Consider the following 16936-nt stretch of genomic DNA (forward strand, 5'->3'; position numbering starts at 1 on the left):
TTTTTTTCAGTAGGTAGGAAAGTTAGGTGCTCTAATTAATGAAAACTAATTAGTAAATTAATGGCCGTCGAAAAAATCATTGTTACTAGAACTAAGCTCAGTTAAGCAGCCATATTTTAGACTCTATTTGAGTTAGTTAATCAAAATAGAAAAAATAACCAATTTAATCTCCACGTAAAGAGAAAACAGGTTGATCAAGTTTCTAATAAAATCGTGAAAGATGAAGCCTCATTTTTATGTGAGAAATATACTTAAATTAACCAGTTTGCGTAGAAGATCTTAGAAGGAAATAAATGGCATGAAAATTTAATGAAGACGGCTGCAAAAACAGTATGGAGTTAATATTTCAACCAATTTCTAGCCTTTTTTATTGAAGAGTGATTATTGTTTTTTGATAGAGCTTGTCGAAGCAATTAATCAATGGAGGAAGGAAAAGAAAAAAAAAATTTGCTCTCGAGTGTAAAGCCTGACGCAAACGAAAGCAGATTTATGTGTTTAAGTTTTCGTTACCTGTACACGACTGACATTGTTCAAAAGAAACTAACACAAATGTTGTATCACAAGACCACAGAGTGATTGGTCAAGGATGGAAATAATGTTTTTATTCAAAGCGCATGATAGATTCAAAACAATTACTCCTAGAAAAATGTTTGTGTATTCAAACAAATGTAACTGGCTTTGGTCTGAAGCAAAAATTTGATTTTTAGACATTAAACTTTGTGCCTTTCGCAAAAAATGTTTCTGAATATAGAAAAATATTTGGGAACACTTTTCTTTGTCCTGTGCATTGAGCCATAACAGTTTTACCAATTATTTTTGGTCACCAATCACCCAATTTTGATTAATTTGTTAATTACCTTGAGTTTGATTGATAAGACTTCAACAGATCTCTAAATAGATATCAGTCTTTATACAGTGGTCACTCTGACCTGATTTGTGTTGATAGGACAATAAACCATGGACCCAATTGTTGAGATATTCTCTTCTTTGATTGACTTGACCTAATTCTGTTTGAAGGAATGATAAACCCCATTTTGATATCTAAGAAAAAGTTGATATTTTTATGGAATAGCATCTATATTTATGAAGCGTGACCTGATTGTAGTTGATGGGACAATAAAGTCTTAACTTAGCTGACATGAATATAGAACAGTTGTCAGATCAGCTTGATGTTTGTGGAATGATATTTACGCCAGTTGACCCAATTCTAAGTGAAGGGATAATAAACCCCATTTTATAAATCTGTATGTATTTAAACATAGTAATAAAACTAAATCATATAGCACTGGTCAAAATTAGTCATAAAACTAATAGTTTATCAAATGAAGTTTTTGGAAACAGGATTGATAAATTGTTACCAGGAAATTTCAATGGGAAGAAAGGAAACCTGATTCCATTTCTTCTGACCTAATTATAGTTGAAGGGACAATAAACCCTAAAGAGTTGTGGTATCAAGTTTCTGTTCTTTGGTCACATCTGCGACCTAGTTCCAGTTCGAAGGAATCAATGAATCTTCTGATGGCCTAAATTTTTTTTCTGCAATCTTGGTGACACAATTAAGGAAAGGAGCAAGCATTTTGTTTTACAAGAATCCTGTCTTATCAGCTGGTCCTTGGCCAAACCTCTTGGCATTGTTCTTTTTTGGATTATTTGTACCCATTTACAACTGGGTTAGCTGGAGTGATGAATTTGCCCCATTAGAAAGACAAAACACTTTTCCCTTGTTGGTTTTTCAAAACTGCATCACTTACACATGGGAATCTGGATTGAGATCTCAGAAGGTGCTGTTTCTAGTGACCTAATTCTGGTTAAAGAGACATTAAACTACATCAATATATGATAAATTGGTCTATAGTTACCATTCATTATTGATTAGATTTATCAAGTGACAAAATGATATTTGATATTGCCCTGGAGGCCAAACTTCAACATCACTCACTATCTATTGCTATCTTGCTGGCAAGGATGATGGCCAAAAACATGTAAGTCATCTTGAAGTTTCTTCTATTTGTTTATTTGCTTATGGGTAGAGATCACGTTAAAAGGATTGGAAAGAAGTTTTCTAATTTTTGTATGTGTTGGGAACACTGATATCAATTTTCTCCATTCCAATTTTCAATCAGATGTCTGTGGTTCCTGCAATTCCACTTAAACTAAGTGTTTGATGACGCGTCTAATTGAAAAATATGCTTCGTCACGTAACGCCCTTAGCGATCATATGATCATCCACTGCTGAAATGTCTCGTAATTTTAAATCACTGCCAAGTATTTCCGAGCTCTAATGAGATATGACAGGTAAATACTGGTAGATCAACAGCTGAGGGCAATATAACCCTGTATATTGAAGATAACAGGATGTGTGTATTAAATCATTATATGTGTATTGAGGGCAATAAAGATAAGACAGATATCTTGAGACTGGATAACAGGATATTAAGACACTGACTTCATGCACGGCTTGATTGGTTGGTTAGCTTTCTGTAAACATGAATCAACTGTTAAAACGAACAGGATGTGGAAATTTCCAGAAATTAATTCTAAGTATGACTAAAAGCATGATGAGTATTATAAAATGTTGTTGATATTATATGCTTCGTGGACTCTCTGAAAATATGTTAAAAGGCGAAATTACTTTTGATGCATGAAAGTTGACAATGTTGTGGTCTTTGTGGAAAAAGGTTGTGTAGTTTTGCGGTAAGATTTGCTCACTCTATCGGAAATACCTAGAATTGCCTGATATCTGTAAAAGAACATTTACATCAGTACTGTTACAGATACAGACAGTTGTCTACTGTTGTACCATCACCAGAGCCTGGTATATTACCCGAATCTTAAAGAACAGGGACATATCTAATGATTACCATCTTTTTATTTCCAGGAGAGGAATTGGAAGCAAGATAAAGAGTAAAGGATATGGAAAGTTGTAAGGTCCAGACCGAAGCTCAAACACTTATGGAGGGAAAGAGCTTAAAGCCATCCACCTATTAGATTGTGCAATGCAGCAAATTGATCCGCCAGTATATTTTGTCAACCGTGACCTTGACAGTCCTGGAAGCGTCAGCGTTGGTCAAAGGTCATTGGGTGCCGAGAGCTCAGTCAGTGGTTTTTCATGTGCGAGCACAAAACCGTTCCTGAAGCACACTGAAAAGGAAGAATGTGTTCAGTGTCGATTGGAAGCAGACGGTTTAGCTGATTTAGAAAAGACTGGGTTATGTGGAATTGGGCGATGGCGACCAAAATGCATCCAGAAATGTGCCTGTATTCAAGTCTTTGTGGCTTGTATGTCAATGCTTCTGATTGTGTCGGGAGCTTTGTCAACCGGTTATCTCAACAGTGTCATAACAACCATAGAAAAACGGTTTGAAATCGGTAGCACCGTGTCAGGAATTGTGATAGCATCTTATGAAACCGGGTCCCTTTTATCTGTGATTTTTGTGAGTTATTTAGGAGGGAGGCGTCATATACCAAAATGGATTGGATATGGCGTGGTGACGATGGGTTTTGGTACCCTCCTTTTTGCTCTTCCTCATGTGATAGCACCCAAATATACCATAGATAATCAAAAGGAGCATAATTTTACTGATGTGAACATATGTCAAAGGACGCCCACCACTAAAAAGGGGCTGTTCCCTGGCGAACTGTGCATCAATGAAAATTCAGGGAATTGGATTTATGTGTTGATTCTCGTTGCTGCTCAAGTTCTGTTGGGTGTCGGAGGTACCCCCATCCTGACCCTGGGTACCACATATATTGATAATCATGTTAGAAAGGACCAAGCACCACAATATTTAGGTAAGTTGCACAAAACCAGCAGCACGGACAGCTGACCTGCTGCCAGTCAACCAAAAAATAATGTGGCAGTGAACACATGTACAGAATAGGTCAAGTTCTGTCATTTGATAACATTCTTTTACATTTTTGAATCCTCAAAGTATTTGATTAAATGTCTCAAATTGAGCTCTATGATCTAATCAATAACTGATCTTTGGGAAGCAACCATTAATTCAATCTTGGTTATTTTTCTTTCAGCTGTGGTATACGCTACCGGAGCATTGGGACCAGTTATAGGGTACGCATTAGGAGCTTTAATGTTACAGTACTACGTTGATACTTTCACTCACTATGTTCCCATAACCTCATCTCATCCAAGATGGATCGGAGCTTGGTGGGGTGGCTTCATCATCTGTGGACTACTCATCTTAATGTTGGCAATTCCATTCATGGCCTTTCCTAAAGTCTTGGTGAATGAAAAACGGAAACTCTTAGAACATAAAGCTAAAGAGGATCTGTTAACTGTGTCAGATAGTGCAGAAGAAAATGTCCAGTATGGAAAAACCATCAGAGGTAGGTAACTTTCATAATCAAATTGAGTCAGGGTCTATATCTGCTCTTGCTTAGACCCATCCATCATTGGGTATCTTGGCAGTTGTTTGCTTGTGTCTCTTCCTGTTCCTAAAAGTCACCCTTAATAGTTTTCCTGACTACGGCTGGCGGAAATCTTTCATTCGTATAAAATCAGAATATGTAATATTGTTATATGATATCTGATAAAATTTTTATGAACGTCACGAATAATTTTTGTTTCAATTTATTTTCTATTGAATTTTGATTGATTGATATTTTCTATGTCTTTTGCTTCAATTGAATCTTATTTCGTAATAGATTATTCGCTGGAAACTTGGTTAAAAATAGTTTCATTTTACCAGTAATTTGGTTAAAAATAGTTTCATTTTACCAGTAATTTGGTTAAAAATGGTTTCATTATTTTAGTAACTCGGTTAAAAATGGTTTCATTATTTTAGTTACTTGGTTAAAAATAGTTTCATTATTTTAGTAACTTGATTAAAAACCGTTTCAAAGTTTTAGCTCTACCCTATCTCTACCTCTAGGAGGGCATTCTTCCTACCCCCACCTCCATTTTCTCCCTGCCACCACTATTACTAGTTATAAGACTGAGATTCTGTTAGAACATACTTTGTCTATAGACTATAATATAGTAGAGTTTTATCTGTACCAAATAGAAGTCAGTCACTAGCTGATAGATTAAGTTAAAATCAATGACAGCCAGTTTGTTACCTCATATCTCCATTTTATGACTTGTTTATACAAGCTGAGAGCTATCACTGATAACAACTGTATTTGTCTTCTGAATAACTATCAGGCTTGCTGATTCTTTTGAATTTACCAGTCATTTTGTTTTATTTATAAGTCAGCTTCCAAATAAAAGTGTTTTTGGGTGCATTTTCCGTTAATCAAAACATTACAATGAATTTTCCGCTTGTTTATGTTCGCAAACAGCATCATAAGGACTGATTTGTGATTGGTTGAAATTTTACTGGCATGACAGCAGAGCCAATTTGGATTCGACACTATTTAGCGAATTTCCCTCAAGGAAGTAAGACGAATGGGGGAGTGGTTTGGACAGGATGGTATTAAACTATAGTCCAAGAAGTATGTGGCGTCTCTTTAATAGAATGATAATTTGTACTGAGTAAACTAAGACCATATGGTGTGATTAAGATAGTTGTAAACAAATTCTTCACCTTGTATTATTATTAGCTTCAGATAGTTGGCTAGATATAGAAAAAAAATACATACATAATTCAGCCGGGCGTTTGGTGAAATCATGAAAACGACTCAATATTCAATAAAACAACAGAATTCAAAATGGCAGTAAAAGGGAAAATTTTAAATGTGGCATAATCTGGTTCTGAGGCCAGAGTTGGAACTAGCAGAACCTGTTTATAACTCATGATGATATATGTAAATGTGCTTATTCCATAATATTGTCAAGATTGCGTTTTTGATAAGCTTAAACCAGCAAAAATGTTCCCATGAACCATGGTTACATATTCCATGACATCAACCTGGCCCTTTGCTCTTCCTTGAATCAGCCTCAAATATACCATGACCTTTACCAGATTTTTTATCCCTCTCGCCTTTAACCTTCTTTCCCCTATAGTTCGACATTGAACTGTCCTCTCTGGGGATTTAGAGTCAATTTCCTCATTCTCATCTAATTTGCTGATGGATTGAATCGACTATAAATCTTGCTGGTTTAGTAGCCTCTTGGGAGTCCAAATCTCTCTTTTGTATTAACTAAATAGACATTAGTAATAAAGTTTTATTAACCTAAAAGGTCACTCTCGAAACCTTTCCATGTATTTTATGCTGATGAAAAACATTTAATTTGATTGGCTGTCTGAAGGTGTACACCCACCAATCAGGAAATAGCGTCTTCTTGATCACGATGATAGGACTTTGACATAGAACTTTGGACCAATCCTTTTGATTATCAGACTTACGCAAATATTTTCTTAAGAGAATTTTGTCGTGCTTGTACAGATTTATGATTAAGCCTTTTGCACTTTCATGGTAAATTGTTTGAATTGTAGACATACATGACATTATTTTCTCATAGTTAAAGTGTTACTTGTAGCATAAATTTAGCGGTTTAAGATGATGAATTTGATGACAAGGCCTATGGCATTTATTGCAAATTCTGGTTAACTGACAAAGAAAATATATATTTAGATGATTAGGCCCACTGCATTTTCATGACTTCGAAGACAAAAGAAGTCGTAGATGCACTGATAGCCATTTTGTGTCAGCCCACTTCTGCTCAAGGCTATCCATTGTCTTAATTTAGACACATCTTTTGTTTCAAGAACTGCCACTGGGTTCAAACAGTGGTTGACCTTTTCTTATTCCTCTAAACTTATTGATAGAAATAACTTCATTAAGAATCAGAGCTTTCACCTTTGATTTCACGCTTGTTTGAAAAGGTCACGACCTGTGTGTAGGCCACCATTTTGTTTGCGTTTAATTTGTTCTTCAAACATTGGTTTCCTTGGAAGTCATGTTTAAGAATATAAGTTGGCCATAACGTTACGTCTTAAGTTTCTGGAAGTACAGATTTAAATGAATTGGTTCTTGTTCTGTCTGTTGAGAGCATGAAAGAGTGTTTGTGTCTAAGTGCTACACCAAAATATTTTGCGGCATTAAATTTATTGAAACGAATTTAATTAAATTTCTCATCTTGCCCCGTTTCAAAATAAAAATCTGACTAAGAAAAATACAAATATCTATGTGATATTGATTGAACAATTTAGATTTTTTAATCCATGGCCAATGCTTTCTGGTGTTTGTATGGATCTCATCTCTTATGCTAGTGTTTATAAAGAACAATAAAGGTAGCATCTGTTTTTTAACCTATGTTTCTATGAGTGTTTTAATAGGTTAGTTTACAGGGCCAAATAATGTGAAGGCCAGGCCAACATAAACACTAACCCACAATGAGTTTCCTCCTACCAGACTAAATAGTTTTACATTCTTTAGACTACTGATACTTGACAAGTTGTTTGATAGTTTCACTGAGAGCCTCAAACTGAGTTGTGAGATGCATTCGAAACTTGTGACCACTCGTAATTTGCAACCATACGCAACTGATAATTGCTATGGTGTGAGGCCATCTTTAGGTCTGAGACGTTTGACATTTAAGCAGATCGAAAGAAACAATCCTTAGACAAAAAATGTAGGGTTATTCTGCCGCTATTCTGAAGAAATGTACTTCACTGCACACTATATGTGGTGTATGTAATCGCCGTGTTATAAATTGACTGAAGTTAACAGTCTTCAAACCGAAAATTTATATTGAAAAGGAAATTAAATAGACTTTTTAAATGGACAATTATTTTTCCTCGATTCCCAGAAATTGGAATAAACCTGAGAAAAATGAGGAAATTGTAAGAAAAATATTTATTTTCCAATAAATGAGATTTTCCAAGTAGATTGAATTAAGAGATTTCCTTTTGTCTGAGCCTAGCCTCAGGCCAATTTCTCTACGGTCTTATTGTATCTCTACACAGTTTCTCTAATAGTGTTACTGTAGATTTCTAGAAGAATTCAAATCCAATTTATTCCAATGATTTTATAATGGTTTATTGGTCAGACCTAAATGTATGACCTTTTGAATGACAAGAAAGTTTCTTTTATTGGTTTAGTTTTCATATTTTGATTATTTTATATAGCTCTATCGGCAGATTTTCTACCTTTTCATATGTATTAAAATATTAAGAAGGAACTTTGCCAAAACAGTTGCCTTGGCCTTTTCTTGTTCCATTACCAAATGAAAGGGGTATTAAATGTATTTTTTCCCAAGATATACCGCATTCTATAATGCAGATATCCTGGTATACGATACGATATTATATTGTATGATGTATTTTTCAGATATACCACGTTCTATATTGAGGTTATTAAAGAATCCTATTTATATCATCACCACACTGGGTATCTGTTGTGAAATAGCTATCGTCAGTGGATTTGTTGTATTCCTTCCAAAATATATCGAAACACAATTTGGTACTTCTACATCCGTCGCTAATCTTTTTACTGGTGAGTTATGGCCCTTTGGTACTAACGTATATTTATTCGGAGGAATTAAGAGGCAAGATTCTGCCAGAATTAAAGCTGTCATGCTAATATAAAAGTGATAGTAAAGCTGTAAAATATTAAAGCTACCATGGTATATAATAAGAGCTATTGTTTCAATATATTTACAGGTGGTATTGGTATACCAGGAGCTGTTGTGGGTATTTTAATTGGTGGATATATTTCTAAAAGATTTCAATTACGTCCTAAAGGTAACAATACGTTCTGACAATGAACCCAAATAGTTTCTTTTAAAACAAGAATCGTTCCTCTACTCTTTCAAGTAGTCTATGGTCTCAAGAGGGTTGAGATCCTCTGAATCCCATCTCAGCTGCAGAATGATCTCCATTCTTTGTACAATCTTGTCCATGATATAGGTATTTATTTTATTTTTCTTCAGGAGCCATCCAGTTAACCTTGGCATTAAACCTACTGGCTTTGTTTGGTTTTACGTTCTTTTTCTTTCTGGGCTGTGAAAATCTTAAAATTGCTGGTGCTACCCTTCCATATTTTAATAGGTAAGTGCGCTCCCTTGCTAGATTCATCATTGTTCCAACACTGTATAAGAGCAAATACCACGCTCACATCCTTTATTCTTATTTGGTGTGTTTGTTTCACAGTTCCTGACATAAGATTTTGTAACATGCAATGATAATTGTGATTGTTCCAACACTGTATTAGAGTACCTATCTTGATATTGCTCATTCATCATTTTAATTTGGTCTGTTTGTTTACAGTTCCGGACATAAGATATTTGATCCCAACTTAACTTCAACATGCAATGAAAACTGTGATTGTTCCAACACTGTATTAGAACCCATCTGTGGTATCAATGGAATCACCTATTTTTCCCCGTGCCATGCTGGTTGTACCACATCATTTGGTTTTATGTCTCCTGAATCCCAGGAAAGGATGTTTGTAAGTTTAGTTCTGTATTCATTGCATTTATAACTTGATACCTGTATGCGTTTTGGATTTGATATCATCAGGGCAGTGAGCCTTGGAGCAGTCAGACACTTGATTCAGATTTAAAAAACAAGGGCTTATCTTATTTTGACACTTCTGTTGTGTTCTTCTTCAGAACTATAGTGGTTGTGCCTGTATAATGGGTCAGAATTTAAACCTAGGCCATGAGGTCATTATGGCCCCGCTGGCCACTAGTGGACCATGTAAAACTTCCTGTGAGAACCTCCTGCCCTTTCTAATTATGTTGGTTGTTATGACATTCTGTGTGGCAGGTGCTCAGATGCCTCTTCTGATGGTCACTTTGAGGTGAGTTCTAGTTTTTTTTTTTTTTCTTTTTTTCTTCATTCAAATCTGTTGTGAATCTGCATAGATTGCATTCGGTTTAATGCTCCTTGTTTTAATCATATGGAATGCAAGTATCACAAATTTCTACAAGCTTGATTGGTGTAATTTCGTGATTCATATCTTGTGTTTTTCATTAATTTCTCGATATTCTGTATTTTAGATCAGTAAAACAAGAGGAAAGAGCCTTTTCCCTGGGAATGCAGTTTGTTATTTTACGTCTTTTTGGTATGATTCTTTCTTAAACACATTCAATCCAAGATTTGAGATAATGGCTAATAAGTTGCCAGTGAGCTGAACATATTCATTCTTCAAGAACACCTAATGTCACTCTGCATTGATTTGTGGGCATGCATGTGTACTTGTCAAATAGAAAAGAGAAATAATTCAGAATTTTTGCATCTATTTATAGGGATGAATTTATCAAAAAAGAAAAAGGAATTCCAATTCATTTTGTGTATTTGGGGAAAATTATTAAGACTTTATGTGAATTTATCATAAAAATTGATGTTTTTTCTATTTTCAGCATATGTGCCTACCCCTATAATGTTTGGTAATATAATAGATACGGCATGTTTACTGTGGAAACAGAAGTGTGAACGGAATGGAGCCTGTTTATTATATGATAGAGTAGCCTTTAGATATAAATATGTTGGTAAGTTATTAACAGATTTAAATCTATCTTCTTAAACTCCATTGATCCTGCCTGTATCCTTTATCAAAAATGGATCGAGATTATTTTTTTATATAAAAGGAATTAATTTCAGCTATCCTTTGTAATTCTCCTTAATCATACTCCATTTTGACAGTACTTTCTCCAATGCTGATATAAATAAAACTATTGCTCTTCGATATCTTCCTCTTCAGTAGGGTGTAAAACTCCATTTCATTTCAATATGTTTGAATTTTCTAGGGATGGCAGCAGTATTAAAAGCTGTAGGGTTGATATTTTTTCTAACAGTATGGGTTATTTTATACAAGAAAAATAAACAAGAGGTCAAATCTAGTGTATCAATAGTGGTAAGTGTTGTTTTTCTATTTCAAGACTATCTGGCTTTATGTTCCCTAGCTATTTTCCTGTACTTTTGTTGCTATGCTCTGTTGTACAGTGCTATGCTTTGCCAATTTGTTATTTGTATTTCTGTGTTATTCTGCTATGCTTTGTTGCATGGCTCTATTTGTACTTAATAATATTAATTGCATGAAGTAATTTGTGTGACACTTTCTGAACTGTATTTACACCCAAATGTGATCACTTTATATGGGGATGAATCGCACTCAACCTAAATAATAATTAAACCCAAATGGAACCTAATATAACCTTAACTAACTCACACCCGAACCTAAATAGTACCTTAACCCAAATATAACCTTATATAACCTTAACTAACTCACACCTGAACCTAAATAATACCTAAACCCAAATATAACCTTAACTAACTCACACCCGAACCTAAATAGTACCTGAACCTAATAATTGAACCATAACCTTTTCTTAGATCTAATATACCTAACTTATAACTGAACCTAACTGATAAAGAACCTAATACCAGAATGGTCTAATGCTAAACCTAATAAAACTAACCTAGATTTAGTTAGAATTAGTATTTTTGTAGATGACAGCTTTTCGTTTTGATTGTTTTCCTGTTGTTTGTGTATCCTTTTTTATCAATTTATATTTACTTTGATATACACACACTTTCCGAGCTTTTTTCTAAGAAAAATTCTAAGAAAAGAATGAACTATATTTTAAGAAGATTCTTAAAAGGAAAGGCTATAAGAAAGAAAGGTATTTTTCTGCCTCTATTTAATATTTCTTCAATTCAAATTTAAAATTAAATATAATATTAAAAGTTTATTATTAATTCCGTAATAAACTTTAACTTTTTTTAACAGCCTTTTCATGAAATTCTTTTTTATTTTTATTACAGATAGGTGAGATGAATTCCTTAGAATCCATAGAGAAGCTGGAACAGGCCAATGCTAGCAGTCAAGTGACATACAAGCAGTCACCAGAGCCAAGAGAAAGAGATGAAACTGACGTCATGGTCCAAAGAGAAATCTTCATTTCCCCTATTGAAGTACCTTCTTGATGCCACAGTCTTTAAGAAAATTTCACCAAGGAAGTATAGTGGATTGTAGATGCTGCTATATGAAAAGCTGCAACACCTGTTGGAGCTAAACCATGCCATTCATCAATCAAAAAGTTTCATTATGACAAAGTGACAAGATCATTTGTTTTTTATTGACCAATCAAATGAGGCTATTTTAAAAACTGATATTTTTGAATCATAATGATACTTTATTATAGTGCAAATATTCATGTTAAAACATAAGTTAAACATAAGTAAAATATAAGTAAAATATAAGTAAAACATAAGTAAAACATAAGTAAATCAAGTGATCAATAACACTTGAAAATCATATCTGAGCTCATTGCTGGATATCATATCTTGAAGGACATATCCCACCAAATTATCAGTCAATTCACTACCCTATCAACATATTTACATATCTACGCACAATTTATTCTTACTCTGATTATCAAGACCCAAATAACACCATAACTTGAGTTGATGGTGAGTTGGAATATCAAAAGTGCTCTAGGCTTATGACCTTAAGGACATAATGACCAATAATAGTTTTGGAGGTTAAAGAGGGATGAGAGCTTAAGCTTTGATACGTGCTACTTTTATTATCAAAAAAAAAGATCTTAAGCTCATAATTTGCAATCAAACTGTGATCTATACGCATTGCTAAGAAGGTAAGGGTACTCTGGATTTAAATTGAGCCAATGAACAATACCAATGTATTATAAAACCAAATTCAAAAGAGTGCCATTACACTATAGATATCATTATTATACATATTTTATATAGAAATTGATAAAGCCATATATATATATATATATATTATACCAGTCTTTCTAAACAATTTCAAATCAAAAAATGGGGAATATCTATCAACAACCCAAATTTGATCACATAAAACATAATGAAGTTTTGATATTTTAAACTAAGGGGATATTACATAAGATGTCCTCACACCATGGCAATGGCCAGTTGCTTATGATTGTGAAGAATGAAAGTGGCCATGCATTCCAAACAAACTTAGAATTCAGTTGCTTGTGAAACTTGTGACCACTGTTCTTATTGGTAGCCCTACACAACTGGTGATCGCTATGCTGTGTGAACCACTTTAATAATATCTACTTGGTTCAAAATATCTTAAGTTGTATTTAAATCAAATAAATTTTCCTTCAGAAGGAACTGTTTCAAGGTTTGTAAGTTAGTTTATGTTTCAAAGATTATAGTTTATGTTCGTTTTGTATGATTGAAATTTTATTGGATGAATTCGGGTTTCTTGTTCTGTGTATTTTTGTAGATATTCGAATTATTAAAATCATATCTACATTTTGAAACTTTCTCAGGCCTTTATGAAAGGAAATGTCATAATTTTATTAAGTTACCCTTAACACATTTTAAAATGAAAACCTGACCTCAGTTTGCATGCGATTAAAGATATCGACTGGCAAAAATGACATGGAAGGACTGAAAAAATTGCCAAGGCAAGTTCAGTTTTATTTGATTTTGAGTGAACTCAATCCAATTTTCATTTTTGGTAAGTGATACAAGTGGCTGAAAGCAACAAAAAAGTTGGAAGCTAAAGCTATATCATAAGGTCCTTAATATTTTTAGAGACATACATAGTATGTCAATACCTTGACATTTTTTAGAGATATGAGCCAGAGAAGTTTGTTTTTGTGATATAAAAGAAGTTTTTCTGTTAAGTGATATATAAATTCTATATTTGATGTTCTGTACATATCTTATCCATAGTTCTATTAATGTTAAAATCTGCATCATCTTCACAGTGTCAAGCTATTTTAACTGAGTCTTATGCCTTGACTGCAATTGGAATCTGTAGTGGCTTAACAAGATAAGTGAGGTTCTGTGGACTTGGGTTGCAGCCCCTTAAGGTTGGGGGCTTGCTGGCCACCCTTTTCTGCCATAGTGGCTAGCATACCATAAAATCAAATCGCTGCATTTACAAACTTCTGTGATACAAGAAAGATGGCTATTGCAGTCAAGGTATAAGATGTAGTTTGTAATAGCTTGACATTGTGAAGATGAATCTGCATATACCACTGTTTAAGTAGTGCTCAATGCAGTAGTTGAGGAGCGATATATTATGTATGTTTATAAGCAAATGAAAGACCCAATTATTATATTTATATATACTTATGTATCTGGCTGATACTTACGCTGAAGCCAGTCTGTCTTTTAGAGAGTTTACAATGCAAATAATGTTTATTTGTGTATAATTATTATCTTGAAAAAATAATCGTAAGTGTTGCTTTGTGATCAACGAAATACAAATTTAGCAAATGCTATATTGTGGACTCTCAAAAAGGATTCCAAATTAACAAAGTAGCCATTTTTACTGGAGCAGGTTGAGTATTTGAAAGGTCCATAAAGCTAAGTTGCCTTATATCACACAAATATGCCATTTTTCTACCAAAAAAGCAATCATTAATGTTGTTTTGTGAATTTTGTTTTCTCAGATTTCTTTGTCAGGTTAGCTTTAAGTGTAATTTCTATGCGTTTTTTGTAAGTAATGATAGCTTTAAGATAAGATCAGTTTAGCGTTTTAATTTGTGAACTTTTTCTATTTCTTTGTCAGGTTAGCTTTAAGTGTAATTTCCAGGCATTTTTTTGAAAGTAAGGATTGCTTTAAGATAAGACCATCTTAGCTTTTTAATTTGTCTTTCTGTGGGAAACATTTCTTTTATTCTATGCCTGTCTTCCATTGTTTTGATGCTTCCAGACAAGGGGTTTGATAATTTGTGAGGCCCTGCCCTTTCTTGTGAAGCCAACTTGTCCTTTAACCAACTTTTTGTTGCAATATCATTATGGATACTCATTATCTTTTGTCTCTGAAGGATATCCTTCGTATTATTTAATTTGCAGGATAGTTTTTTGTGGCCAGACCAAAATATTTATAGACATTTGGTAATAATTTTGAACAGGGGCAATCTATTTTGATTGGAGGTAAAATATACAGTAATTGAAACTTTGCATACTAGATGATATTAGGTTCATTACTACCTAAGCTACCTTAGAAAAAAATTGGACTGTGTTTGAATATTTTCTGATCTAAGGCTACTTTTTAAAAGTCCTCATTAATTTTTGCCAAATTCTTTATTATGCTTTTTTCAATTATAATTTTTTTGTTCAAGTTGGAAACTAAGGCTGGATACAGTGTACCAGCTGACTTAATACACACCAAACATGTAAATGAGCTCTTCCAAACATGCAAGACAATATATTGGAAAGGCATGTGTAGAAGAGTTCAAACACAACCAAGGGGTGTCAAGTTACTCAGTACACTATACCCAGCTTTCATTACTTATGCTTTTTCTAGTCAATAGTTTTTTCTAGTCCTTGCTTTTTTTAATTATTGTTCAAGAAGATGCTTAGCTAATTCTGTTTTTTCAAAGAATATCAGACTTGCTTCCAAACTATTCCTGAAGTTGGCACCGGGAAACCAGTTCAGACAGTTATGAAATCATGGAATTAGGCCCTGCATTTCTTGTTGTTATGATTTTATTTTCTTCACAAAATCATCTTGATTGTACATATCACACAGCAAATTCTGTCAAAATCAATTCATGTTTATGTTAAGCCTATATAGCTGTGTGAATATTTTGGCAGATGTGGTTGCAATTTTGAAATCTTCATCATCTGTATTTTTATCACCAAGAGTACATAGGCTTTCACCATACTTGCTTCAACTAAATATGCCAAATTTGTGATTATTCAACCAATTTTAGAATAGATTCTGGAATATTTTGGCACATTTTGCTGCACTGAATCACAAGCCTGGGCAAAATGTCTGGAGATTGGGTTACACATACACTTACCCCCATCAAAAACAGCCAATCAAAACCAAAGAAACCAAAACCAGTTGATGATTCTTAGTATTTGATTGGTTTAAAAACCTTCTTTCATTTGAAATTATATTGAATGTTGTTGAATTATTGTTGAGAATTATTGAAAATAAAAATATATTATGTAAGTTGTAGGATTTTTAATCACTGGACATCAGTGTAAGGGAAGTAACTCTTAAAGTTCTTGTTGAAATGTATCCATATTCATTTCATCCAGTCAATATACTATTCCTTTTTATATGATCCGTTTTTATTATCCCAAATAGATAAAGGCTAGCAGGGTGTAAAACTCTGTTCATAAGACCAGTATGGTTTTAAAAAAAACCAGCTCTAGAAGAAGCAATTCATCGGCCAAAGTAAAAGCCAATTATTTATCCCAAGAAGCATTTATATAAGAAGGTAAAACTACTAAATGAATAAATAAAATTTAATTTATTACAATCCTTTTAAAAATAACACAACAATAAATTTCAGCATCACATAAAGCCTGGTGTTGAAGGAATATATATCTGTATAGCTCGAAAAGAAACCACATTCGAGAACAAATTAATACATACACTACTGTGTTTTACCTGCAGTGAAATAGTGTGCATTATAGTCACAATTATACAGTATATATATTATGTTGGCATTTACTATAGTTAATAATTTGAGGTAGATCTAATTTTCAAATTCTATTGGTCAGTACCTATATAATTAATAATTTTCTATTTGTTGATATGTTCTTATTTCAATTGGTCTATATATTGTTAATCCAATTTTCTATTGGATGACAAAACTGTAGTTAATTTGCTATTGGTTAATATGTGAAAAATGCTGTTAGTATACATGTGTATCTGAATTACTATTGGTGGATATATATATCTGAATTACTATTGATAATACATGTGTATCTGAATTACAAGTGATAATACATGTGTATCTGAATTACAAGTGGTAATACATGTGTATCTGAATTACTATTGGTGGATATATATGTATCTGAATTACTATTGGTGGGTACACATGTATCTGAAATACTATTGGTGGGTACATGTGTATCTGAATTACTATTGGTGATACATGTGTATCTGAGATGTAATTGGTTTCTGTTTCTAAATTGGTCTGTAACTATGTATCTAGGCAAATATGTGTCTGCAATGTGAATGAATTTTAATGACAAACTAAAATGATCTGGTTTATCAAGAGCACCATCTTCACAATGTCAAGGTATAATTATGAAGTTTGTAATAGCTTGACATTGTG

The 16936-nt window shown here is 33.4% G+C and overlaps 1 protein-coding gene across 1 annotated transcript; it reads left to right on the forward strand.

Annotated features, from left to right (window-relative positions):
* Window positions 1-3212: 3212 nt before the first annotated feature.
* LOTGIDRAFT_92173 (hypothetical protein) lies at window positions 3213-10725 on the forward strand (the record flags this gene model as incomplete). Its single annotated transcript, XM_009067896.1, has 10 exons — window positions 3213-3792; window positions 4030-4344; window positions 8233-8397; window positions 8565-8645; window positions 8834-8951; window positions 9171-9323; window positions 9523-9705; window positions 9905-9969; window positions 10268-10396; window positions 10655-10725. Coding segments are annotated over 10 exons (1860 nt in total), but the record flags the coding sequence as incomplete, so codon positions are not given.
* Window positions 10726-16936: the final 6211 nt, after the last annotated feature.

This window comes from Lottia gigantea (assembly GCF_000327385.1).
Source record: "Lottia gigantea unplaced genomic scaffold LOTGIsca_87, whole genome shotgun sequence".
NCBI lineage: Eukaryota > Metazoa > Mollusca > Gastropoda > Lottiidae > Lottia > Lottia gigantea.